The 26,112-nt window shown below is 41.3% G+C and overlaps 2 protein-coding genes across 5 annotated transcripts in view; both read left to right on the forward strand.

The window, feature by feature from the left end:
- The window catches only part of LOC109402771 (SH2B adapter protein 2), a 561,576-nt gene that overhangs the window by 334,008 nt on the left and 201,456 nt on the right, over positions 1-26,112 (forward strand). The window lies entirely within an intron of this gene.
- LOC134291782 (uncharacterized) lies at positions 20,762-25,375 on the forward strand. The gene is made up of 2 exons (XM_062859976.1): positions 20,762-22,596; positions 24,850-25,375. Exons 1-2 carry the CDS (start codon positions 20,989-20,991, stop codon positions 25,108-25,110), a joined length of 1,869 nt encoding a protein of 622 aa, XP_062715960.1. The 5' UTR covers positions 20,762-20,988; the 3' UTR covers positions 25,111-25,375.

A 26,112-nucleotide genomic window follows, 5' to 3' on the forward strand; every position in this document is an offset into this window, starting at 1 on the left:
TTTTTTTGCTGTGTGGATCATATTCTAGTAATAATATAAATCATATGTATTACTTATAGATTTTATTACTGGCACATAAACGGATGATTCTCTCTCTCGCCAGCAATCTATGTGGTTATCGCACATAGAATTTATCATTCGATTAAATTGAGTGTATGTTATTCGCAATGGGGATTTTTACGGGTGGCTTATTGGGCATACACCAACAATCCTGTCTCGCCGGAGGGCCATCGTACCAGTTCTGTTTAATGTCCCAACCAACACTGGGACGACCACGCTGATGGGGCTGCCACCTTGGATCTAGCTGGGCGTGGTGCAGCGTTTCTTACTCAGCCGCTGGATGCCAGAACAGACACTGTTTGAGCCGCACCTCCTTGGTGAACAGACACTCGGATCGTACTTCCTCAATCTAGCTGAAGTCAGAAGGAGACAACAGTGCCCAGGCTGCACTACCAGCTAAGCACACAACTCTTAGCTGGCGGTCTTTGTCATCGCTTGAGTCAAGCGGCTTGACCCGTGGAAGCATGAGGTAGGAACTTGTGAGGACCAGAGCTATATTGGACGCTCTCCTTATCGACTCACCGTTTTGCAGCCTAGTAATTCGTCATAATGGTGCCTGTTAAATGAGTGATTGTTACTTGGGATATGAAAAACATGTGCGGCTAAACCAGTTTTGCAAGAAAGTCACGGAAACACGCTATTTTTCGAATATTTAATGTAAATGTCACGGACTACTTTTGAAAAATGCCAAATGATATTCACCGCGTGAATATCATTGGCATTTTTCGAAGGTAGTCCGTGACATTTACTCTCTCTCTCTTCTTGGCGTAACGTCCTCATTGGGACAAAGCCTGCTTCTCAGTTTAGTGTTCTATGAGCACTTCCACAGTTATTAACTGAGAGCTTCCTCTGCCAATGACCATTTTGCATGCGTATATCGTGTGGCAGGCACGAAGATACTCTATGCCCAAGGAAGTCAAGGAAATTTCCTTTACGAAAAGATCCTGGACCGACCGGGAATCGAACCCGTCACCCTCAGCATGGTCATGCTGAATACCCGTGCGTTTACCGCCTCGGCTATATGCACTGCAAAAACTGCAAATATTTATTTTATGTGAAATTACACATCGATCCAATCGACCTTCCCACACATACATTTTATTACCCAAAATATAACTAACATAGTTATTGTTTATGCTTTTGATTTGTTTCGCAAATCATTGGTATGTGTGATCACCCATAGCAAAAAAATATGTGTGTTCACACATAATACCAATGTATAGCGAAATCTTGAGCGAAACCGTATTTGCGTCAGTGTCTGTGTCAGCCGCCGGCCCAGCTGCTGGCGATGCGCAAAGTGAAAAGATGGTGACTGAAACGCGTTTACCAAATATTGTGCAGCGGTAGTTGCAGTTTGTGGTGAAGTAATTTTCTCCTAAATCATCGTTCTCCTCAATCGCTTTAAATTGACCAATCTTTGGAAAGTCGGGAATCCTCAAGAGCGCAACTTTAAAACATCATTCGAAACCTGGTTCGGAACTGAAAAGTTGATCGATTGGTCACTCACCGGTGGTAACTAATCAACCAACTTTTTTGTGAAATGCGATGTTTGACTCTTTCCTAATGAGCTCATTGCTGTGTTTTAAAATCATGTTAAACTGTTTGGATCAATATTGTAACATAAATCCCCTATGAACTTATATTATCTAATCTGTTATCTAATATAAAAACCATTCGAGCACATCTATCAAATATATAAGAAATGTTATTGATATTATGTGTCTTACTGAACTGTTTTTATGTGTGATCACACATCAAAACAATAAATACCAAAAAATAATTCGTTATGTGTGTCACACATAAACATCATTTGTCCAGACAAATTGCAAAAATATATGTGTACGAAACATAAAATAAATATTTGCAGTTTTTGCAGTGTGGGCCCGTGACATTTACATAAAAATTTAAATTTTAAATTTTAAATTTAATGATTAAATATTCGAAAAATAGCGGTTTTTCCGTGACTTTCTTGCAGAACTGGTCAAGCCGCACAAGTTTTTCATATACCATTTTTCCAGGTTCAGCTTCTAAAATGAGCTGTAGGTGATTGAATTTAGATACAGTAGACGTTCGGTCGGTGCAAACGGTTTAACTGCCATGCTTTTTAACTGCAAGTTCGGTAAGTGCAACAAATTTGCAGTTATCGCACCGCCAAATGTCAGAATGGTGCGCCATGTTAGCCCAAATGAACATTCGGATGAAGGTCACGTTCACTTTACGTCAGTTGACGGTTTTTTGACACTGTCAGGCGTTGCAGTTATCGGATTTTCGTTCGCTAAGTGAAACGTAAACATGTTGCAGTTATCGAACGTCTACTGTATGCCGAAATGAATTTTTCAGCACTGGCTTTGGGCCAGTCTAGTTGAGACGCTTTTAATAAATACTGCGTTGAATTTTTCAAGCGTGCATTTCGACAACCACAACCCGTTCCGGGTCGCTGATCCGCTGTTTGACGTTTCTGCGCTGTTCGACTCCTCGCTCGCGGCTCGTCGGCTGCTGAACTGCTGAATCCAGCGACGACACGGACACCACTCCCCTTCGACTTCGTTCGTACGTGTTTTGATTGCGCTCAGGCGGCGGTGTGATGTTTTCGCGTTTTCTCTCGCAACTAAAATCACTTCGGAACGTTTAATTCCCGTTCGAAACCCGGTGAAACCAGTGTCGATCGGTAGCGGACGGGTTCCGGCGCGTCGGTGCGGTATCGGTTCTGTGCGGAATGTGTTATCTTGTGCGCAGTGTGGATTTTTCTTTTTCCGGGGCAAAGATCATCTCGCTGCAAGCTTGAAGCAGACGAAGAGCAAAGAAAAAAAAATCGTGCTGGCAGGCAGCATCATCATCGTCATCATCTGTAGCAGCAGCCACCGCCACGGTCATCATCACTGATGGACGGACGGATAGGTGGTTTCCACTGATGTTGTGCAGCCACGCACCTCGGGACGGCGAGAAGAAGCTGATGCAGCCAGAAAAATAGAGCACCAACCGAAATATAAAACCATACCGTCTTGGCTTTCGCGGCGACGGCCCTCCCAAACGAAGAAAGGAAGGAAGGAAGCAAATAAGGTAAAAATTGAGTGGGAATCAAAATATGGCTGTGGCCTGTGGAAGTGTTGTGGTTTAGGCTTGGAATTCGGTGTCTTCGATGAATCGGCAAATATTTTACTTGCACGTGCAACTGATCCGTAGAATTTGAGTAACTGAATTTATGATAGGTATTAAATATATTTTTTTTGTAATTTGTAATTTTGTAATTTTTATTGTTAACGTAACGTGAACCGGTTAGCATAGCCATTCTTAGGGTCAAGGAATTTTTACAACAAAATGAAAAAAAACTTAGGACAGTTAAGCAAGTGAATTACATCAGTATCAAAACCTCAATCTTAAATCTATTGAGCGTTCAAAGCTGATCTGAAAGCTGATACTGTTGGTGCGTTTCTTGTGGCCAAAGGTAGCTGGTTCCAGCATTGTGCACCGTATACCAATAGGCTTTTTCCGCTGCTCGTTGTGTGATTAGGTATGACGAAAGATCGCGTCCGATCCATTTGGCCTCTCCTCAGATGCTGCATCAGGTAGCTGGGAAGCTGATTGTTTAGCCCTTTCCAAAGAAGACCGCAGATGCGATATTGATAATTAGCCTGAAGGTCACGTCCAAAGATGGTGCTTCGCAGTGCAGCTGTCGAGTCGCGTCTTTCCAAGTTGTAGATGAAGCGTACGGATGACTTGAATACCCTGTTTAGTTGCTCCTTCTGTGCTGCACTGAGGCCAGGGTAGTAGACTGAATCGCAGTACATAAAAATAGGTCCTATAACTGCTACTACGAGTTTCTTACGGGTTTCGGTAGATAGCACGGCCGAAAAGCGTCGAAAGGTCCGAAGTGTGTTGTACACATTCCTTGTTACATGATTTACCTGGTCAACCCAACGGAGATTGTTGTCGAGTTTTAGGCCGAGATTTGTAACACTATTCGACAGTTCTACGTGCTTTTTGCTTTCGGATATTTGATAGAATTTTTAAAACCATCCTTTATGCTAGGTATTGTTTGCCAGAACTTTGCGTTTTCCAAAGCAATGCAATTCTGCATTTTGTGAATCAGCTTAGTTCTCCGAAAGCTTGCTTGTATTCAATATACCTAGTTTTTATGGATTCCTCAGATTTTGGCAATACTTAAAAATCCTGATACTTTGAATCCTTGTTGCATAAATAACTATTAAAAAATGATTTACTCTTTGTAAACATAAATCGAGTTCATTATTTTATGGATTACAATAATTCTACAGTTTTCGTAATATTACCTAGTTATCGACATCGGTTTTTATCACACTAAATTAATGTTCAATCCTATTCATTGCTGTCCGATTGTTAGTTAATCCAGTATACTGGATTAAATATAGGTACTACCGTGTGCGTACCAAACTTTGAGTAGTGCAATACATCGCGCTTTTGTTAAGCACTACTCCTTAAAAGCCAATATTTTCTCAATTTATAGTTTTTAACATATGCTACAATCACTAGCTAATCTTCTATGAAAAAAAACATAAACCAGCAATATTATATGATGATTTTTTAAAATGACGTACAGCATGGTGCTTTTACTGTACAGTATATTGATTGTACATTAGTTATTTATGTAACGAGTTGTAAAATGATGTTTTCTACAGCACGAGTTGTACATTTATTCAATGAGGCTTGCCGAGTTGGATAAATACGACGAGTGCTGTAAAAATCGAGTTTTGCAACGAGTTGCATACAAAAATTTTTGCAATGATAGAAAAAAATCATAACCGTCACAGTTTTTCAAGCTCTAGCCGTGGAAAATGAGGTTAGACTAAGGTTATCAATCAAACAATTGCATTATGACTCATAATGCAACCGAAATTAGTTGCATTATGAACCATAATGCAATTATTTGGTATCGTACGGAAAAGTAGGCCGTTACCTTACCGAAACGGCAAGTAAAATAAAATATTATAGTGCCGAGTTGCAAGGGTATGTGTTCCATCAGTAATCTCACGCTCCCAATTTCATCCTATTCGAAAACAAGCGATTACGGCACCAATTGATTCTGTTCTTTTTGTTTTCATGCGTGCTCACTTCTAACAAAAAAAAAATACAAAAATAAGAAACAAAACAAACAACGCTTCAATCCTTTGTTTTTCGTAGGATAAAAATGGGAGCCACATGCTTAACAAGGGAACCAGTACCCTACATATGATATTCATACATGTATTGCCATGTTTTTTTCTTGGAGAAGCCGCCAGAAAAAAAAATGGCAGAACAGAAACATATATTACTTTACTTTATTTTTTTATTTTTATTTTATTCATTTATTTAGCCTAATTTGATTTCATTCACTGAGGTTTGGAGATCCTTTCAGCAGTAGTTTAACAATATTCAATGGGGCACGTTCGGTGTAGTACTAGATTTGTAGTAATGAGCTGAATTTTAGTATGGTGAGAAGGTCAGTTCTCTATTTCTGTAATGAAATGGTGCAAAAAGCGTGGGTATTATGTTTTCTTGCCTAATTTGATGCTGATTGAGCAAAACTTTGAATAACTATGTTGTTTATATTGCAAGAAATGGAGAAAACAGAGTAGTGTGCGGTAGTTCGGCAGCAGCAAAGCTTCGCGCGCTCGCTTTGCTAGATTTTGCGATTTGTTTTTCTTCTCTGCGGGGCACCGACGACGGGACGCCAAGCAGTCAGTAGTGTGCGGTAGTTCGGCAGCAGCAAAGTTTCGCGCGCTGGCTTTGCTAGATTTTTGCGATTTTTTTTTCTTCTCTGCGGGGCACCGACGACGGGACGCCAAGCAGTCAGTAGTGTGCGGTAGTTCGGCAGCAGCAAAGCTTCGCGCGCTGGCTTTGCTAGATTTTTGCGATTTTTTTTTCTTCTCTGCGGGGCACCGACGACGGGACGCCAAGCAGTCAGTAGTGTGCGGTAGTTCGGCAGCAGCAAAGTTTCGCGCGCTCGCTTTGCTAGATTTTTGCGATTTGTTTTTCTTCTCTGCGGGGCACCGACGACGGGACGCCAAGCAGTCAGTAGTGTGCGGTAGTTCGGCAGCAGCAAAGTTTCGCGCGCTCGCTTTGCTAGATTTTTGCGATTTGTTTTTCTTCTCTGCGGGGTACCGACGACGGGACGCCAAGCAGTTAGTAGTGTGCGGTAGTTCGGCAGCAGCAAAGTTTCGCGCGCTGGCTTTGCTAGATTTTTGCGATTTTTTTTCTCTTCTCTCTGCGGGGCTCCGACGACGGGACGAGTGTGCGCGCGCCGTGGTTGAGTCGGTTCCGAATTTTTCGCTTCCCTTCGGCGCTAGTTTCCAATACACTTTTAGTTGATAATAAATATTTTCTTTCATTTTTTGCATTTACACAAAAGAGTGAAAAATGTTAGTTCGGGTTCGCCGGTCGAGAAAAAATCCGGGCGCCGACAAGTGAGTCGCGTTCAGTGTATTTCTGTGTGGAATAGACTAAAGGTTTCTGCTCCCTAGTGGAGTGGAGACGCGCGATAGAATTTTCTTTTTGGCTAGTTCTTGCGTCGAAAAGTGGTCGGTTGTTAACGGCGGTTTGTGTATATTGATCCATTGTCAAATCATATCACCAACCATAGGTGACTCCCGGACTGACAATGTACCTTACCCTACTAACAAAAAATTCCTTCCTGAGACAAACGTGGAGATGCAGCGATTCGCGGTCTTTTTAACAACGTTTGTCTTACTAATATTCCCTTCCATCCTCGATGACCGTAAGGACGTGGCCGGCGCCGTTATTGACCTTATTAAAGTTGAGAGCTCTCGACCTGTGTACATTGAGAATAGTAAGCTAGTCCCAAGCCCTATTCATTGGTTCCTTGTGCAATTTCGATTGCTCTGGTCAATCACGGAGTAGCAACTACGAATTGTGCGGTCATCTATGCTCATGCTCATGCTCATGCTCATATTGCAAGAAATGGAGAAAACAACAACACTGTTGCCCAAAGTTTTGCTCAAACAGCATTAAATTAGGCAAGGAATCATAATACCCACGCTTTTTGCGCCATTTCACTGCAGAAACGGAGAATTGACCTTCTCACCATACTAAAATTCAGCTAATTACTACAAATCTAGTACTTCACCGATCTGTCCTATTGGTAGAGACTATTGGGAATCTTGAACAATCTTACAAACATCAAAGGAAAAGTCACAACAAAAAACCTTTACAATTACTTATAGTTAGAAAAAACAATAAATACGTTAAATAAAATATCACAGTACAAACTAAAAAATATTTTGCAACAAGGGATTCCAGGAACTTAAACAACTATTCTGAAACGTTACCCAAGTTGAAACCAATCATCGATGAGATCAACTTCAGCAATTCTGTGAAGATCATCTGTAGGGTAGAAAGGGTCGAGGTTCATCATCATTTTTAGTATTCTATTTTGTTTTTTTTTGCAGCTTGTTGCGGTGTGTTCTGGCACAGTTACACCACGCCGGAGATCCATAAGTGATGGTGGGTCGTATGATGGCTTTATACAGCAGAAGCTTATTCGCAATACTCAAGCGCGATCGTCGACAAATCATTGAGTACAAACTTTTCACGAGTTTATCACATTTCTGAAGCGAAACTTGTACGTGTGTTCCGAACTTGAGTTTGCGGTCCATGGTAAGACCCAAATATTTTACATCTTCAGACCACTCTACTTCAAGATCACGAGCAAGTACCTTGCGTCTCGGGAGGTGTCTGGGGCTCCTCCGGTTTGAGAAGAAAATAGCCTGGGTTTTACTCGGGTTGATTTTAATTTTCCACTTGTTATGGAATGTTTCCAGTGCGTTCTGAGCAGCTTGCAAGTGAGTTACGACTACTTCTGGATCGGCGTCTGTTGCCACAAAAGCTGTGTCATCTGCAAATATGAAGTAGTTTACCCCATCGATCATCACAATGTCAGCTGTGAAAATATTATATAGGGTTGGACTCAGCACCGATCCTTGAGGTACTCCATATGGGATGATTTTTTTCTCAGAAAAAGTCCCATTGACTGTAACCTGGAAGCTTCGGTGTTTCAGGAATGATTGCACTATTTTGACGAGGCGTATTGGTAAATCGGCGACTACCATTTTGTGAAGAATTGCATCTTGCCAGACAGAGTCATATGCCTTGTCAATATCCAGCGATACCATACCGGACGATTTTTTCATACCAAATCCTGTTTTGATCGCTTTCACAAGTCGAACAAGCTGATGATTCGTCGAGTGCCCTTGTTTGAACCCAAACTGTTGGTCTGGAATTATCTGTGCTGTTTGCAGGTGTTGTTCTAGACGGACGAGGATGATACGTTCAAGCAATTTACTCATTGTGGGGAGCAAACTGATAGGCCTATAGTTCACTGGATTTGTTATGTCTTTTCCTGGTTTTGGAATTGCTGTGATGAGCGCATGCTTCCAATTTTTGGGAAAATAACAGAGACGTAGGCATGCTGAAAATATCCTAGCTAACACTATGATCGACCTACGTGGCAGATGTTTGAGGAGCTGGTTTCCGATTTTATCACCCCCAGGAGCTTTTTTGTTCTTGAGATTCTTGAGCAGAAACCTAATCTCTTTTGGTCTGACCAGAAACGTTTCGGATATGCTCGGCGCCTCGTTGATCATCGCTATCGAATTTTCCACAGCGGCTATAGTCGCTGCATCAGATTCTAGCGTGTTGTCGTGGGCTTTTGCAAAACTTTCCGCTAGTAGATTCGCTTTCATTTGAGGGGATGACACAATAGTACCATCGTTACGTAAAGGTGGACTGTATTTGCAGGTTTTGCGGAGTGCTCGTGTTATTTTCCACATATTCTTGTCACTGGACTCCATACTGCTGAGAGCGCTACCAATTTTTTGGAATCTAGTCTGAGCACATTCTTGGCGAATACGATTATTCAGAGACTCCACAATACATTTGTAGAAGGGATCTCTCGTTCGAATCCACTGTCGTCTACGTCGATTTCGAAGTGTAATCAAGTTTTTGGTATGAAGGGAAATTTCAGGAACAGAATAAGTTCGAATGGGCATCTTCCGTAATAATTGGGGCGGAGAGGTCTAAGCTTTCATTCATGACTCTCTGAAACTTGGGCTAATCTGCTCGATGATAATTGTACATAGTGCTGACAGCAGTGTCGATATGGTTCGGTTTTGCAGCGATTTCAAAACTAACGGGTAGATGTTCGGATGATAAATCATTGGACACTCTTGGTATAGACATGTCTACAAGGTTGTTGGACAGAACCAGATCCAAGGTCGAGGCCTGTCCTCTGCCGGTAGGATGAAATGTTGGTAGGGCCGGTGCGTGAACGAAGAAATTGTTAGCGGTGATGACTTGGATGAGCTGAGTACCGGCCTTGTTACTTTTGCTGCAATTCCACTGACGGCTACGTGCGTTAAAATCACCCACCAAGAACGTTGGAATATCATCTTGCATTAGAAGTCGTAGATCATTGCGATAACGTTGCCAATCACTATTTCGTTTTGTACCAGGAAAATACACCGCAACGATTTTAATACGGATATCGTTGCTGATCACGTTTATGCCAACCGATTCGATCAATTTCGTGTTGACGTTTATTTGTTGAAACACCAAACCTTTTCTCACCGAAAGCATAACTCCTCCGCCTCTATCTACATTTTCACGATTTCTATCCATACGAAGACAAAAATAATCTGGATGATTGAAAGAGTTTGTAGGTTTCAGCCAGGTTTCGGTCACAGCGGCGACATCGAATTTATTGCGGTTCAGGAACTCGAAGTATTCCAGTTGTTTGGGGAGGATTGATCTACTGTTCCAGTTGAGCATTTTGATAATGTGATTAGACATTATAAACGTACTTGATCATCAGCTCTGTTAGGGCTTGAAATTGCTGCTCCTTGTTCCTACACTCCCGTAGGCGTTGGAACAGTTCACGCGCTAGACTGAGAAACTCTGACAGAGAGAACAATGTTGAATCTCCATTGTCGAATTCTGGGGCTGGTTGACTTTGGTTGCGAACGACATCTGCGTAGAGTTGACGAGTTTGATGATAGCCGGAACTGTTAGATTGATTATTTACTCGCGACGAACCAGCTGTAGTAGACTGTGGCCTGTATCCACCGGATACGTTTGTTTCGCGCCGACGAAGCTTGTCCGTATTGTAGATTCTTCTTCTTGCCGCACGTTCTTCTAGTTGCTTCAGGTAGTCTTGCCTAACCGGGCATCCGCGGAAGTTCGCCGTGTGGTTACCGCTGCAATTTGCGCACTTAATCCGCGAACGGTCTGACCGATCCTTGTCCTGAAGTTCAGCCTTCACAGGCAGCTTGCATTGAATTGTTTCATGCCTTTCTCCGCACTTGACACACAGAGGCAACATATTACAGTTTGTTTTTCCATGTCCATACCGTTGACACCGGTGGCATTGGACGACGTCAGACTTGTTTTTAACGAAATGTCTCCAACTGACCATGGTACTGAATAGAGCTTTAATCTTTTTCAGTTCGTTAAGCTTGACCTGCCCCTTTTGGAAATGCAGCAGGTATAGTACTTCGCAATTCCTCCAGATCGTACAGGGCTAGGCCTGACAAAATTATCTTCACAGGAGTATCCTCAGGTGGCAGGTACGTAAAGAACTGTATCTGACCTTGTTTCAGCACATCCACCGACTTTTGAAATTGTTCTTTATCGGCGACGATCAGTTGAACCCCATTCTTGATCAACTTCATGTTGTACTTCTCCTGTGGGACTTCTTTCGATGAGATAAGTTGGCGTAGATGTTTCGTGCCTATTCCAGCTACTGTGATCGGAGGACATCGAGTTTTCGAGGCTTTAGATCGATGTGAGTTGTTGATATCCACTTCAACATTGGGGACATCATCTGGTAGTGTGTTGAAGATGTTGTTTTGATTTGGTATGACACCCATACGAGCGTTGCTAGATAAAGCATTCATAGCGCTGACAGTATTGATCTGCGTGAGATCTGAGTGACTTCTCTTTTGACGTTTTGCACTCTCTGGGTTCACATCATCGACGGAGTGTCAGTGGCTTGGGTTATTTTGGAACTGTTGTAGTTATCTTATCTGAATCATAGATGCCCCGGAGGCATTTTGGTGATTTAGAACACCGTTATGGACTAAACTATCCACCGCGCACGATTTTTTTCTACAATATACGAGACGTAATTTACTTTACAAAAGCGACCGACGTAAAGCACAAATAGACCGGCCCGTGTTGCCAGAAAAACATGGGAAACATATATATTTTTTTTAAATTTGTTCTACACATAAGTCGGATCATGTCGAAATTTCCAGTAGATGTTAGTGTAAAATAATAGAAAGTTGTTCTTGGGCAGTAAACTGAACACCACTGTGCGTGTGAGTAAACCAGAATGTAGCGCGCTGAAAAATTATTACAATACTTTTTTGAATAGGGGAAATTGTGTATTTTCGGCAGTTTTGTTCTCTTCGTCAAAGGGGGTTGTTTGAAAGCTGTTGACCTCAGAGTTGGCCTCAAATCCTTCTCAACCAAGCTGAGTTATATGCCCAAATTTTAGGCAATTTGGCCCACAAAAACCCCCTATGACGAAGAGAACAAACCTGCCGATAATACCCTTCGTCACCCTATTTATTGTTAGCATAAGCATCAAGCGAGTCGCACAAATTCGTAGGTGGTACAGTCCCAGACCGCTGGAATAAGGGTTCCCTCCTTCCTGTTCGAACCAAAGCATAAACATTTGGGATTCATCTCTGACTCTTAGACAAAACTGACACAATCCTCCAATGGTCGAGAACTATCCAGGCCCCTTCTTTGCGATTGCTGTGGGATGGGAAAGGATGGTTAGTTAGGCTCCAGGGACACGTTATCCTCCATTTGGAACATTTGTGCTATCGCCATACACATAAGCCTATTTCATCATTTACCTGAGGGAGAATAGAACAAGGGATGGAATAGGATTAGGAAAGGGAAAGGTGATGAAATAGGAAGGGGTGTCCTAGAATAGAAAATGAACGCATAAGTGCAACGAGAGCTCATAGCCCATACCACAACAGGTTTAATCAGTGCCCTGAACAAGACACTGTAAAACGCATAAACGTAAGGAGAGCCTATAGCTCATTTGAGGTAGATTGTGAAGTCATGCGACTTTCAATAATGACATTGAAAGCACGTCAGCGAAAGCATCCTCAATATTGAAGAAATCGTCCAAGCAAAAACTACGTTTGAGCGAATGTTTTCTTGGAAACGAATACAACTTTGTGTAAAAGAGTCACTGTGGACATCCCAAATTGGTAGAAATGTGAGTTCACATGAATAGGCATGTTAGCCAAACGAGCATCACAGATGTGATGATCGACAATGCGTTTCACGCATTTCAGAAAGAACGAGGTAACCATATAAATCTGGATCTCATTCCTTCTTTATATAACGCACGCACCCTTTCGGGATAAAACTATGGAATAATTTCACGCCATGAAAAAAAACCAATAGAAAACTACAAGAGTTCAAAACATGTTTTTAATACTCAAATCTCTTTGGAGAAAAAAAGGACAAAATCCCATTTGTTTCTGGAGATTTGAAGTAAGCAGAGCTTTTTAGTACCCATCAAATCGATTCTATAGCTACAATCCAAGAGGCAGAGGCTAGAGATTTGTAGCAATATAAAATACTGGTTTATCCGAAGATATTTTGAACTTAAACAAATCAGAGTTCCATTCAGAAATACCTCTTGCGATCCGCACGGACCGCAGCAGGACAAGCTTCTTTTAAAGCAATAGCTATGGTATACCACAATGAAGGGCGTTGTAGTAACAAAACCACAATGAAACTCTCTTGGAGTAGCAATGGAAACGAGTTATCCATAACATGTGGTCGCAATCAACTAGTACAGGTTCCCTAGTTTTTTGAGCAGGGACGCCTGAATACGCAAAGTTTGCGAAGGAACAATCAAAAATGAAAAGAAAGTCAAATGGAGACTCCTTATCTGACATATGCCAATCCTACACTGCAAATTTTGTTTGCTGGTATTCAGCAAATTTTGCTGATTTTTTTTGTGCTGATTTCATTCAGCAATATGAATTTACTGAATATCAGCAAATATTTTTCAACTTGCTGAACCATCCAGCAATATTGACAGTTGATCAGCAACGTTGTGCTGAAGTTCAGCAAAAATTTTGCTGAAATCCAGCAATTTATTTTGCTGATTTTTTTTCGTGCTGGAAGCGTTTCGAAAAATTTGGTGTGTAGTGCCAATCAGTCAACTCATGACAAATTCTGCTCATGCAGAGTTGGGTTAGATGCAATTCTATGTTAAAATCTTGGAGGAATTTCTCTCACGTGAGCTCTCAGTGTGAGCTCTTTGGTGTGGGGGTGAGCGGAGGGTACACTTAAAAAAAAGTTATCCATGAACCGACGGTACTACCTATAGAAAAAGGAGCGTGCTAATGCGGAACCTAAATTCTTCTCGGGTATAACCAACGTTCGCACATACAGCAGTGCGAATATAGATTCGCATTCAGTTATCACCACGCGTCGAACACGCAAAAAAATCCGTTCCGATATACGTGCACTCCCAATCACGGCAACGAGAACAAACGGGAACTATGCATAGCAACGATAACAACAATAAGAAATGTACACCGTGAACTAGATGTCACGGTTTCTAGAACGCCCATATTGACAGCTGGAACTAGTTCCAGTTCACGGTGTATATTTGCTTGTTCTCACATTTGCGTTTGTTTGTTCACGTTTATCAGAATGGTTTTCTGAGCGTGAAGTCGAACGCCGCGGCTCAACATCGAGCAACTGCGTAACGTAGAAGTTTCTCAAGACTACGCGCAGCAGCTAGCAGTGGCCCTACCAACGGAAGAGCAGGTTGGCGCAGCTACACTTGAAGATGGCTGGAGGGACTTCCGATTCGCCATAGGTAGTACCTTGGCTACAGCATTAGGTTTCGCGACTCCGAATCACAGAAACGACTGGTACGACGGCGAATGTTGAAAAACGAGAAGAATGCAGCATGGGCGAGAATGCTGCAACTCCGTACGAGAGTGAATGAGGCGCGTTACAGACAGGCGCGGAACAGGCAGAACTCAGTCTTCCGGATGAAGAAGTTCCAGCAGGAATAATGAGATCGCGAAGCGATGGAAGAGCTGTACTGCACTAAGGACACACGAAAGTTTACCGTTTGGTTATCGCCGAAAATCACCGAAACTTCTGCCAGTTCAAAGTCTCCGTATTCTTTGACGTTTTTTTGTGAAAGAATTGTGAATTTCGCCGTTTGAATGATGAATTCGAGTTGTGAAGAAATTCCCAAGTAACCATGACGCTTTATATAGAGCAATATTTTCGCTTTATAGTGTATTATATGACATGCGATATAAAGTTGTTTTGTCATATAGGCACCATTAAAGTAGGTTTAAAGTCGAAAGTGGCGCTACTATTGTTGATTTACAGCAAGCTTTACTGTGATGATTGCTAAAGCATATAAAATGCTTGTACCTTATAGCTAATGCAATCAAATCGCATGGAATGCACACTTAATGCATCATGTCAAAAAAGAAAAAAAGTATATTTATCATTTGTCTATCTATTTTTATCTTCCAATACTCTCACTTTGATGTTTTTTATTGTATTTCGGGAATTCAACCTAGACTGCTGAAACTGACCACGATGAAACTCGGACGCGCTAATGCTGTGTGCTACGATACCATGTATTTTGCACCTGGAAAAATGTGCAACATAAAGTAAAGTATACTTAGCTAGTGCCTTATTGAGTTGTGTTTTCAGCAACTCTAAAAAATGTGCCGGGGTCTGAATGCCATCAGTTATGTTACTCTCGAATATAAATTCGTCTGTGTTGATTCTGTTTTTTTTTGTTTCCATATGTGCTCACTTCTACCTGAAATACAATAAATAAGAAACAATACAATCAGCGCTTCAATTCTCGAAATCGGGTTAAACAAGGAAACCGATACCCCACATAATTTTTGTTCCCTCAGCATCTGATTATTTTCATGTCCCAACCAGAAACCCAAAAAACCATACATAATATAAATTTTCACACAGCAACATCAGAGCGTGATAATCTAAGTGCTCCGCAGCAATCCATGAAAATTTTGGTTTGTTTTGAATGGTTCTGTTTCTAAAAGTGTTTTACAGTTTTTTTTTCGAACTGAGCGATATTTTTCTGTTTACAACGATGGAAGCTTTAGTAAAGGCACATATAAAGTAATAAATGCTTGCATTATTGATTGCTATAAAGCTTTTAACATGGTAATGCAATGAAGCATTTAACAACGGCTCTATAGAACTATACAGAACTGTCAAAATCTCGTAATGCTTCAATGCTTTCATAATGTAGATTAAACGCTTCATTACTTGACAGATGTAAAATAAAAGTTATGTTGCATTAGCTAAACTATAATACGATGGAATTAATGTTATGATATAATGCTTGTGGTTACTTGGGTTGTTATTTGCAAGAGCTGTGCGGTGTGCATATAAAATAGAGAATTTGGGCTATTTGTTGTATGCGCCGGGCCGTGTAAAAGCTCTCATCACATTTCATGTGTTGGTATTAGCATGGAACAACGGCGTGCAATATCAGGAAGCATAGTATGGCTATTCAAAGAATGTCTACCTGCACTCAACGATTGTAGAAAGGATGAACGAAGTTCGCCAGAATCGCCTGCAGCAATTGCCACACCTGGTATAAATGAATTAAAGGCCCAAGTATCGATGCTTATGAACAAGTTACACCGGATAATTCCTGATGATGCATCTGCTGCCATACCGAATATGATCCACTCCACTCCAGTCGTCACTGCCGATATATACGAAACGAACGATAGCTGCAACAACAACACAGGAACCGATCGTATAGAACAGACTCCCAACTCAAATGGTCCTGCACCCTACGAGACAACAACAACAGACGAACGCTGTTTTGCATTGCTTTTGTCGAACATTGATAGCTCGGCTTCGGAGAGTGACGTAAAGGCCATGGTGTGTAAATGCCTCAATGTACCTGTGAACGATCGCGTTAGTTTAGTGAAGCTAGTTTCTAAGCGAATTGACTGTAGGCTTCTAGATTATGTATCATTCAAAGTGTTACTGAAATGGAAATACAAGGAAAGGACCTAGCCTTGAATACGGAAAGTTGGTCAAACGGGATAAGATTCCGAGAATAGAACGGTGGTAATTCTATTCAAACTTGGAAACCGTGAATAATTAATGCTGAATGCTCAAAAAGTATATGTTATGTTATGATGTTTTTTTTTGTTGAGGAATAATGTTCGTTTAGTTGTTCATGTTTTTTTTCTTGTTCTGATGATTTCGATATGTAAACTGCAAAATAAGTCAATGTGTGATACGATAATGTATGTAATATTAAGTTAAGTTATTCAGTCTGTACAACATTTGTTGAAGTCGAAGTAAATAAAAAAAATAAAAATAAAGTTCTACGTGAAGCTGAACTGCTCACGCAGAGGCTTTGTGCCACAAGCCGACATGTGCCGAGATAATCACGGGAATATTCTCACAAGCGAGCGTGAAGTGGTCGAGAGATGGCGGCTGCATTACGATGAGCACCTCAATGGTGACGTTGCAAGTTGGCGTGGTAACAGATCTAGGAGTATGTGCACAGGACGAAAGACTTCTGGCCCCTGACCTCCAAGAGATTTAGGGGGAGGTTGGCCGGTTGGAAAACAACAAAGCCGCTGGAGCAGATCAACTACCAAGCGAGCTTCTAAAATACGGTGGAGAAGCACTGGTGAGAGCACTACAATTGGGTCATTACCAAGATTTGAGAGGAGGAAGTATTACCGGAGGAATGGATGGAAGGTATCGTGTGTCCCATCTACAAAAAAGGCGACAAGTTGGATTACGGGAACTACCGCGCGATCACACTACTGAGCGCTGCCTACAAGATACTCTCTCAAATTTTATGCCGCCGTCTATCACCGATTGCAAGAGAGTTCGTGGGGCAATATCAGACTGGATTCATGGGTGAACGCGCTACATCGGACCAGATGTTCGCCATCCGCCAGGTGTTGCAGAAATGCCGCGAATACAACGTGCCCACACCTCACTTGTTCATCGATTTCAAATCGGCGTATGATACAATCGATCGAGAACAGCTATGGCAGATTATGCACGAATACGGATTCCCGGATAAACTGATACGGTTGATCAAGGCGACGATGGATCGAGTGATGTGCGTAGTTCGAGTATCAGGCACACTCTCGAGTCCCTTCGAATCTCGCAGAGGATTACGGCAAGGTGATGGTCTTTCGTGCTTGCTGTTCAACATTGCGTTAGAGGGTGTATTAAGGAGAGCGGGGATTAACACGAGTGGTACGATTTTCACGAAGTCCGTTCAGCTGCTTGGTTTCGCTGATGATATTGATATTATTGCTCGTAAATTTGAGACGTTGGCGGAAACGTACATCCGACTAAAGAGTGAAGCCAGGCGAATCGAATTAGTCATGAATGTGTCGAAGACAGCTGCTAAGTTAACCAACCAACGGCCATACCGCGAAAATCGGGAGGCTACGGTGGGCGGGTCACGTCATCAGGATGTCGGATAGCAACCCGACTAAAATGGTTCTCGAGAGTCATCCGACCGGTACAAGAAGACGTGGAGCGCAGCGAGCTAGGTGGGTCGACCAAGTGGAGGACGATCTGCGGACCCTACGCAGAGTGCGGAACTGGAGACAAACTGCCATGGACCGAGTGGAATGGAGGAGGCTACTATGTACAGCAGAGGCCACCCCGGCCTTAGCCTGATTGAACCAAACCATGCACATTCATAATTCCGTGAATTAGAGGAAATCATGTGATATCATGATTTACTATCAAAAACAATTAACACACTTCATTAGGTTCAGAGATACAAAGATTGGAAGCTATGGTGTTTTATAGATGTCATAGGCAAGGCATGAAAGACATAAGGACTGTATCGTTAATTATGAGTACACCTTAAAATTGCTGTATTTCAAAATGTTTTATTTATTTTGTAAATTAAATTCAATTACATTGTTCATTGACCATCAGAAAAGCCCAAGACATGATTGTATATTTAATTTTTCATGGATCTTGCCACCTCTCGCACTTTCTTCTTGGCGTGCTTTATAAGGTTTTGGACAACCGTTCTGACGATGGTTTTGCATACGTTGACTCAGTTTTTCCTGAATTTTGTGACATCCTCTGCTCCTCTATCCTTTTTCCGTAGTTTCCCTTTCATCAAAGTTAACTATTTCTCAATGGGCCTTATTTACGGGCAATTTAGAGGATTCATTGCCTTTTCCACAAATTGAACATTGTTTACTTCATACCTGTCAAAGGTGTCACGCACATAGTGGCAGGATGCCAAATCCGGCCAAAGTAATGTAGGACCTTTGTGCTTTCAGATGAGTGGCAGAATATGTTTCTGGAGACATTCCTTCCGGTATATTTCGACGTTCATACCTGGGACGGTGAAGAAAGGTGACGATTTCATACCACATTGACAAATTGCTTGCCTAACCAACACATTTTCCCATTTTTTTCGCAAAAAATCGATTTCTCCTAATTCGTAACATCCGTGCCATGCTTAACAGTGACAATCCGTGCCCCTGGAAATACCTTGTAGTCCAATTTGACATACGTTTCATCATCTATGAATATGCACATGCAATTTTTGCTCAAAACATCGTCGTACAGCTTCCAAGCCTGAGTTTTCACATAATCCGCCAGAATTTGACTGCGTTTTGGACATTTCTGTTTGGGGTAGGTCCTCGGGGAATTACGCTCCTTGGCGCGTTGAACCATACAATCAAAATCGTTTGATAGCATTTTGGACAACAAAAACCCTAACACATTCAATTTTTGCTAATTTTCTTAGCGATGATCATTTTTCCTTGCAGTGCCTGGTTACAATCGATTTTCGCTTCTCCTCCGTAAACCCTCGCATTGTTTTAATACAGAGCCTCAAAGGTGTACTCATAATTAACGATACAGTCCTTAAGCGTTGAAGAGATGAAGTTATGAGTCTTCTTGATTGAATTGTTAAACTTTCTTCCAAATTTAAATTTTGACGTCACAAGACTGGACTGGATCCCTCATCACAATCAAATCGATCAGCTGTTCAAGTTCAATATCATTTTCATTTGATGCATTAAGACACCATCTTCGTGGCGATAATGCAACATTCCATAGCGATGCAACCTTTGTATACTTGTTGATAACGATCAAGATAGAGAAAGAAATCAAATGGTTGCAAGCACTGTCCAGTAGATTATGACCAGTCATTGCGACATTGACTTCGTAAATAGTTCAGTGATTCTCGGTCTGTAATATATTCGTGTGGCTCAGACTTTAAGCCCGATTTTTTAACCCTCCTCGGTTATGTGTTGTGTTAAACTAAGTTTAACTATGTATGGATTAAACGAAGATGAAGTAAATATCTTTTGATATTTCCTTAGAGCGCACTGCATTAAGTCTCAATTGAGACATGTAAATTATCCAAAACTGAAAAAAAAACACTTTCCAAAAATTATCAACAAATCGAAGGAAATAAAAAAGTTCGTTTCCACGATTATGACAATCGGGCATCCCTATTTTCATTGGTTTGAACATTTTTGAGAAAAGTGCTTTTTCAGTTTTGAAAAATATGCGATTCTCAATAGTACCTCAACTTTTTACTAACAATAACTGCAAATGTAGTCCCTCAAGGGATAACGACCATATAAATACCTAAATGGTTAGAACATTATTATCGCTTAGTTCAACGTTACATTTATGCCGACATTACTCACACACGTCAAACAAGTTGACCGGATTTCAAAAATATCATACCATGACACTATAGTGTCTACCCTAATCTGAACTATATATCGATATGTTATCCAGTAACGCATCTGAAAAGAGACTGAGAGTCCATCAATAAAGAGCTAGCTCAGTCTAGCATGAGCCGTTGCATGAGACGGAGTCGGAACGTATCTAACGTATTTTACTTCCTTTCATAGAAAGAGTTTCTTCCCAAATTATTTATTTCACATAAATCTTTATCGGTCGAGTTTTTATTATAATTAGTTATCGTATATAACAGTGGCGACGACGGAAAACTGGACTAAAAGTGATCGCGATAAGTGCAGGTAGCTCAAACGGAAGGTACTTCCAGCGTGAGTCAGCGTAAGTACTTAGAGCTTTTTCGAGCCTAGCAACTCGAGAAGCTTGTAAAACGACAGACAGGTTTTACTTGAGAATTGTTTTGATAAAAGAAGCAATTAGAGTACCTGTTGAGTCATTTTAAAAGAAGAATTTTCTACGAATAATCAATATAAAATTGAGAAAAGCGAATTGAATTTCATTATAATATCGTACTTGAATCACCATTTTACTTTTAATTTCTTCTATTTCACAGTCTTCTATTCGGGACAAAGCACTATTGTCCACGGATCGTCTCTGTATTCCACAGCATCTCGGAGAAAATCAAAATCCGTGTGAGAGGCAAGAACTGCTCGAAAACCTAGAGGATAGGCGTGAGTTACTGCTGCTGCTGTTGTTGTTGGGGTATTGGTTGCTGAGTTGGTGTTGGTTGTGATCACTCGAGATAAAATTAGAGACCCAGGCAAGGGGAGTGCAATTGCTGTAGGTCTCGCGGAGTGAAAACTTGCAGAGTGAAGACCAAACTCACTTCTCACATTTCAATCGATCCGTTGTGAGAAGCATATCGCTGTGGCTGTGAACCCTAGTTTCGGACTGTACCGAAGTAGACGACTGCTGTGCCTGGTCGTTGAAGCTTGAACGTGTGAAGCAGTTACGAGCTAGAAGTGCATGCTGCCAGTGAAGTTGTGGAGACGAGCGACGAGTGTTAGCTGGTGAGATATACAAGCCTGTGTACACGGTGAGATTGATCTGCTGCAATAGTGAGTAACGTGTTTTTTTGTTTTTGATTCGATAGCTACCGCAATCATCGTAATGTCTACGCCTGGTATGATTGGGTCTATTGACCAGTACCAACGGCATAAATCGTTTGCAAATTATGTGGAGCGTTTTGAGATATTATGTAAGCTTAATAAAGTGTCAGCTGAGACTAAACAGTCATGGTTTATTTCCGTAAGTGGAGATGAAGTTTTTGACGAGGTCAAGTTGATTTTCCCAAAAAAGGAAGTTAGTGAAATACCTTACGATGAGATGATAAAAAAACTAAAGGCTCGTCTGGATAAAGTTGAGCCGGCTTTAATGAATCGTTACGAATTTTACAACCGTTTGCAGAGATCGAATGAGTCAGCTGAGAATTTCGTATTAGCGGTTAAATTACTTGCCGAAAATTGTAACTTCAGGGAATTCAAAGACGAAGCTATTCGTGACCGTTTGATAATTGGCCTACGAGATAAAGAGTTAAGGAAGAAATTGCTTATGGACGATGAGGTAAATTTGGAAACGGTAGAAAAAACTATTATCAGTAGTGAGAAAGCAGAAAACAGAGCAGAGCATATGGACGACTACGGTGAATCTAGCAAAGTGCTTTCGGTTAAACAGCGGCTAGGCAGAAAGTTCAGCGACAGTGACCGTGAAAGAGACAGGGACAGAGTTCGCAATCGCAGTTGGAGTCGTGATCGCAGTAGGAGCAATGAGCGTGGTAGGAATGACCGGTATAGAAATCGTACTCGCGAGTGGACTGGGGACTACCAGCAAGATAATCGTGAAAATCGGTTTAAGAATTTCCATACTAGTGCGGTTTGTAACTATTGTAAGCGCAAGGGTCATATCCGCAAAAATTGTTATTTTTTGCAAAACAATAATCGTGGAAAAACAGTTAATTTCGTCGAAAAAGAGGAAATCGCGGAAACTTCGGTCAGTGATAAGTTTGACAGGATACGCGTTAATGATACCACTGAAGAAGATTCGGATATTAGCTGCATGATGATTCGGCGCATAAACAAGGTTACAGAAGCATGTTTGGTCGATGTGTTGGTTGAGGGCATAAAGCTGGCTATGGAAGTGGATACGGGCTCAGCGGTAGCAGTTATTAGTGAAATGTTATACAGACAAAGCTTCTCATCTATCCCGATTTCCAAATGCGATAAAACACTTGTTGTCGTGAATGGATCCAAAATTGCCGTGGTTGGAGAGATTTCAGTTGGAGTAATTTTGAATGGTATTAGCGCTGAGAGAAGATTGATTGTTCTTAATACGTCTAGAGATTTCACACCGCTTCTTGGCAGAGATTGGATGAAGGTGTTCTATCCAAATTGGAAGGACCATTTCATGCAACCTCGCTCAGTAAACAGTTTAGATGACACCAAAGACACCGAACAGGTTTTAAGTACGATTAAACAAAGATACTCCAAAGTGTTCAATAAAGACTTTACTGAGCCAATTGCAGGTTTTGAAGCGGAGCTTACCTTGAAATCAGAACAGCCAATCTTCAAAAAGGCGTACCAGGTGCCATTTAAAATTAAGGATAAATTTTTGGAACATCTAAACATGCTGGAGAACCAGGGAGTAATTACACCCATTCAAGCTAGCGAGTGGGCTTCTCCAGTCATAGCTGTGATGAAGAAGGATGGAGATGTTAGAATGGTAATTGACTGTAAAGTGTCCTTAAATAAAAGTTTGATTCCAAATACTTATCCTCTTCCTCTGGCTGAAGACATTTTTGCATCCCTAGCTGGTTGTAAAGTGTTTTGCTCTCTCGATTTGGCTGGTGCATACACGCAGCTGCAATTATCTCAACGTTCAAAAAAATATGTAGTTATAAACACAATTAAAGGACTCTACTGTTATAACCGATTGCCTCAAGGAGCTAGTTCCAGCGCGGCTGTGTTCCAGCAAGTTATGGACCAGGTCCTCAAAGGACTGGATGGGGTGTGTTGTTACCTTGATGACGTGCTCATAGCTGGCAAGACATTTGAAGAATGTATGGACAAATTAGAGAAAGTTCTTGAAAGGCTCTCTAATGCAAACATTCATGTTAATTTTAAAAAGTGTAAATTTTTCGTTAACTCTTTGCAATATTTGGGACATTTGATTACAGAAGACGGATTACTTCCTTCACCAGACAAAATATCTACTATTGTAAAAGCTAAAATACCGGAAAACGTGACCGAATTGAAAGCATATCTTGGTTTAATAAATTATTACAATAAATTTGTGCCAAATATCTCCAGAAAGCTAAAATGTTTATACAACCTTCTAAGGAAAGATATTCGCTTTGAATGGACAAAAGAATGTGACGATGCCTTCAAAGAAAGCAAACAAAATTTAATAAATGCAAATATTCTTGCCTTCTACAATCCAAAAAAACCTTTGATCGTGGTTACGGATGCTTGCACTTATGGTTTAGGGGGTGTCTTAGCACAAACAGAAAATGGGGCTGAACGTCCAATATGTTTCACTTCATTTTCCTTGAATGCGGCGCAAAAAAAGTACCCGATATTGCATCTAGAAGCTTTGGCTTTGGTATGTGTCATAAAAAAATTCCATAAGTTTCTTTTTGGCCAACAATTCAAGGTTTTTACTGACCACAAGCCTCTAATAGGTATTTTTGGAAGAGATGGCCGGAATTCCATATTTGTCACAAGGTTACAACGTTACGTAATGGAGCTTTCAATTTACGATTTTGTGATTGAGTACCGTCCTGGGAGTAAATTAGGAAATGCAGACTTCTGTAGTAGATTTCCACTTGAACAAAAAATACCTAGTAGTTTGGATCAAGAGTACATCAAAAGTTTAAATTTTTCCAATGATCTACCTTTAGATCTGGCATTAGTTTCCAAGGAAACTCAATCGGACAAGTATTTGACTGAAATAATAAAATTTGTTACATTTGGATGGCCAAAAGTTGTTTCTCCACAATTTAGAGATTTTCATGCACAAAAAACAAAACTTGAGCTAGTGGATAACGTGTTAATGGTGGAAGACAAAGTAATAATTCCTTATTGCCTGAGAGAAGGTGTGTTAAAATTGTTGCACACGAACCATCAAGGCATGGTTAAAATGAAAACGCTGGCTAGGAGAACAGTGTATTGGCCAGGATTAACATCAGATATAGAAGACTTTGTAAAATCTTGTTCAAGCTGTGCTAAGATGGAAGTAATCAAGAAGCCAGAAGCAACTGGTTCTTGGATTGCCACTACTCGTCCTTTTAGTCGTCTACACGCGGACTTCTTCTATCTAGAGGGAAACAACTTTCTTTTAATTGTAGACAGCCATACGAAGTGGCTAGAAATTGATTGGATGCGTTCTGGTACGACGGCGAGAATTGTAAATAAGAAATTTGCCACAATGTTTGCGAGGTTTGGTCTACCGGATGTGGTGGTCACCGACGGAGGACCGCCATTTAACTCGCATGAATTTGTTGGATTCCTGGAAAATCACGGTATTAAAGTATTGAAAAGTCCTCCTTACCATCCAGCCAGTAATGGCCAAGCAGAGAGGATGGTGAGGGTGGCTAAAGAGGCACTAAAAAAGTTTCTACTTGACAGTAAAACAAAGTCATTAGACGTTGACGATAAACTAAATTTATTTCTGATTAACTATAGAAATAGTTGTATTGGTGCAGATGGCGAATTTCCTTCTGAAAGAGTTCTTTCATACCAGCCAAAAATGTTACTGGATTTGATTAATCCGAAGAAAACGTACAAACATTATTTGAGAGATACCGAGCAAAGTTCCTTACCAGAAGAGGAGGAACTAGGAACGGTTTCTAAAATGCCTCAAGATGGTTTAGATAAGCTGGTGGCAGGGGATAAGCTATTTTATGAAAATGTCAACAAATTCCCGAGATGGTTGGAGGCCGTATTTATAAAAAGAATGTCTGATAATATTTTCCAGATTCTGATCGGTAAGCATAAGACGAATGCACATAGACGACAACTGAAGGCTGTTCACGAATCCAAGCGAAACCGAACAGTGGTCCACTTCCCAGTCACTGCCAACGCGATGAATAAACGTAGAAGGGACTCAATCGAGGATGATGACGATTTCTATGGATTTCCGGAGGAACCGACATCTGATCGCATACACGAAAGGAAGAAGGCCAAGCTCGTCCGAAGTCCCATCAACACCCGTTCGAGAGCAGCCCGACATAGCTAGGCATCAACTTGCTGGAGCTAAATTACCATCGTCAACGAGTTTTGATATCGAATGTTTGAAGTGCTTTGAATTATTGAAATGTTCATTCTGAAATTTATTTGATTATTGTCTTTTCTTAAGAAGGGAGAACTATAGTGTCTACCCTAATCTGAACTATATATCGATATGTTATCCAGTAACGCATCTGAAAAGAGACTGAGAGTCCATCAATAAAGAGCTAGCTCAGTCTAGCATGAGCCGTTGCATGAGACGGAGTCGGAACGTATCTAACGTATTTTACTTCCTTTCATAGAAAGAGTTTCTTCCCAAATTATTTATTTCACATAAATCTTTATCGGTCGAGTTTTTATTATAATTAGTTATCGTATATAACAGACACCCCATCGTCTCTCACTCAACGCTGAACGTTTGATAACCACTAACTGCTGCCGTGGTAGTTCCTATATGACACCGAATATGAATCCTACCTACGGCTAGATCAGCGAAATTGAATACAAAGCACTGCTACCTATAGAATGTGGTGCAAGTTGACGGTCAACCGATGATTACTAACCCAACCTATTCGTGTTTCAATACATCCACAGGGGCCATCTCAACGTCGTCGTTTGGTGTGAAGCACTGATTGAATCGTCCTCGGTGGCAGCGGCGGGTGCTTCTTCTGTGTCAATTCGCGGCGAGACCCAGCTCGAGCAGGGCAGAACATCACAACAGCCAGGATGAGGCCGGCCAGATAAGCGAAACGCAGCTGATACCGATAGGTCTCGCCGTCCGAATCCGTGTAGTGCAGTGCTGCTGGCTGGGATAGAAGAGCGGCGGAGACGGAGAGTTCCGTCATCAGGTGTGTGCCGTAGAGAGTGATGTAGGAAAAAATAAAGCATGACAGTATTCATTGAGCGGCGGTGAAAAAACGTAAACAACCCAATCGGATGCGAGTGTGAATGTGCGCCGCAGCGCGAGAGAGGAAAACAAGTCGCATAAAGTGTGATAACCATTAGAGATACA

Source organism: Aedes albopictus, chromosome 3 (assembly GCF_035046485.1).
Source record: "Aedes albopictus strain Foshan chromosome 3, AalbF5, whole genome shotgun sequence".
Lineage (NCBI taxonomy): Eukaryota > Metazoa > Arthropoda > Insecta > Diptera > Culicidae > Aedes > Aedes albopictus.

What these genes read in the sequence shown, in the direction of transcription:
- LOC134291782 (XM_062859976.1), top strand. Translation starts at nt 20,989, where the DNA reads ATGTCTACGCCTGGTATGATTGGGTCTATTGACCAGTACCAACGGCAT. An exon ending in AGGATGGAGATGTTAGAATG is followed by an intron (nt 22,597 to 24,849) that starts GTAATTGACTGT and finishes AATATTTTCCAG; the next exon opens with ATTCTGATCGGTAAGCATAA.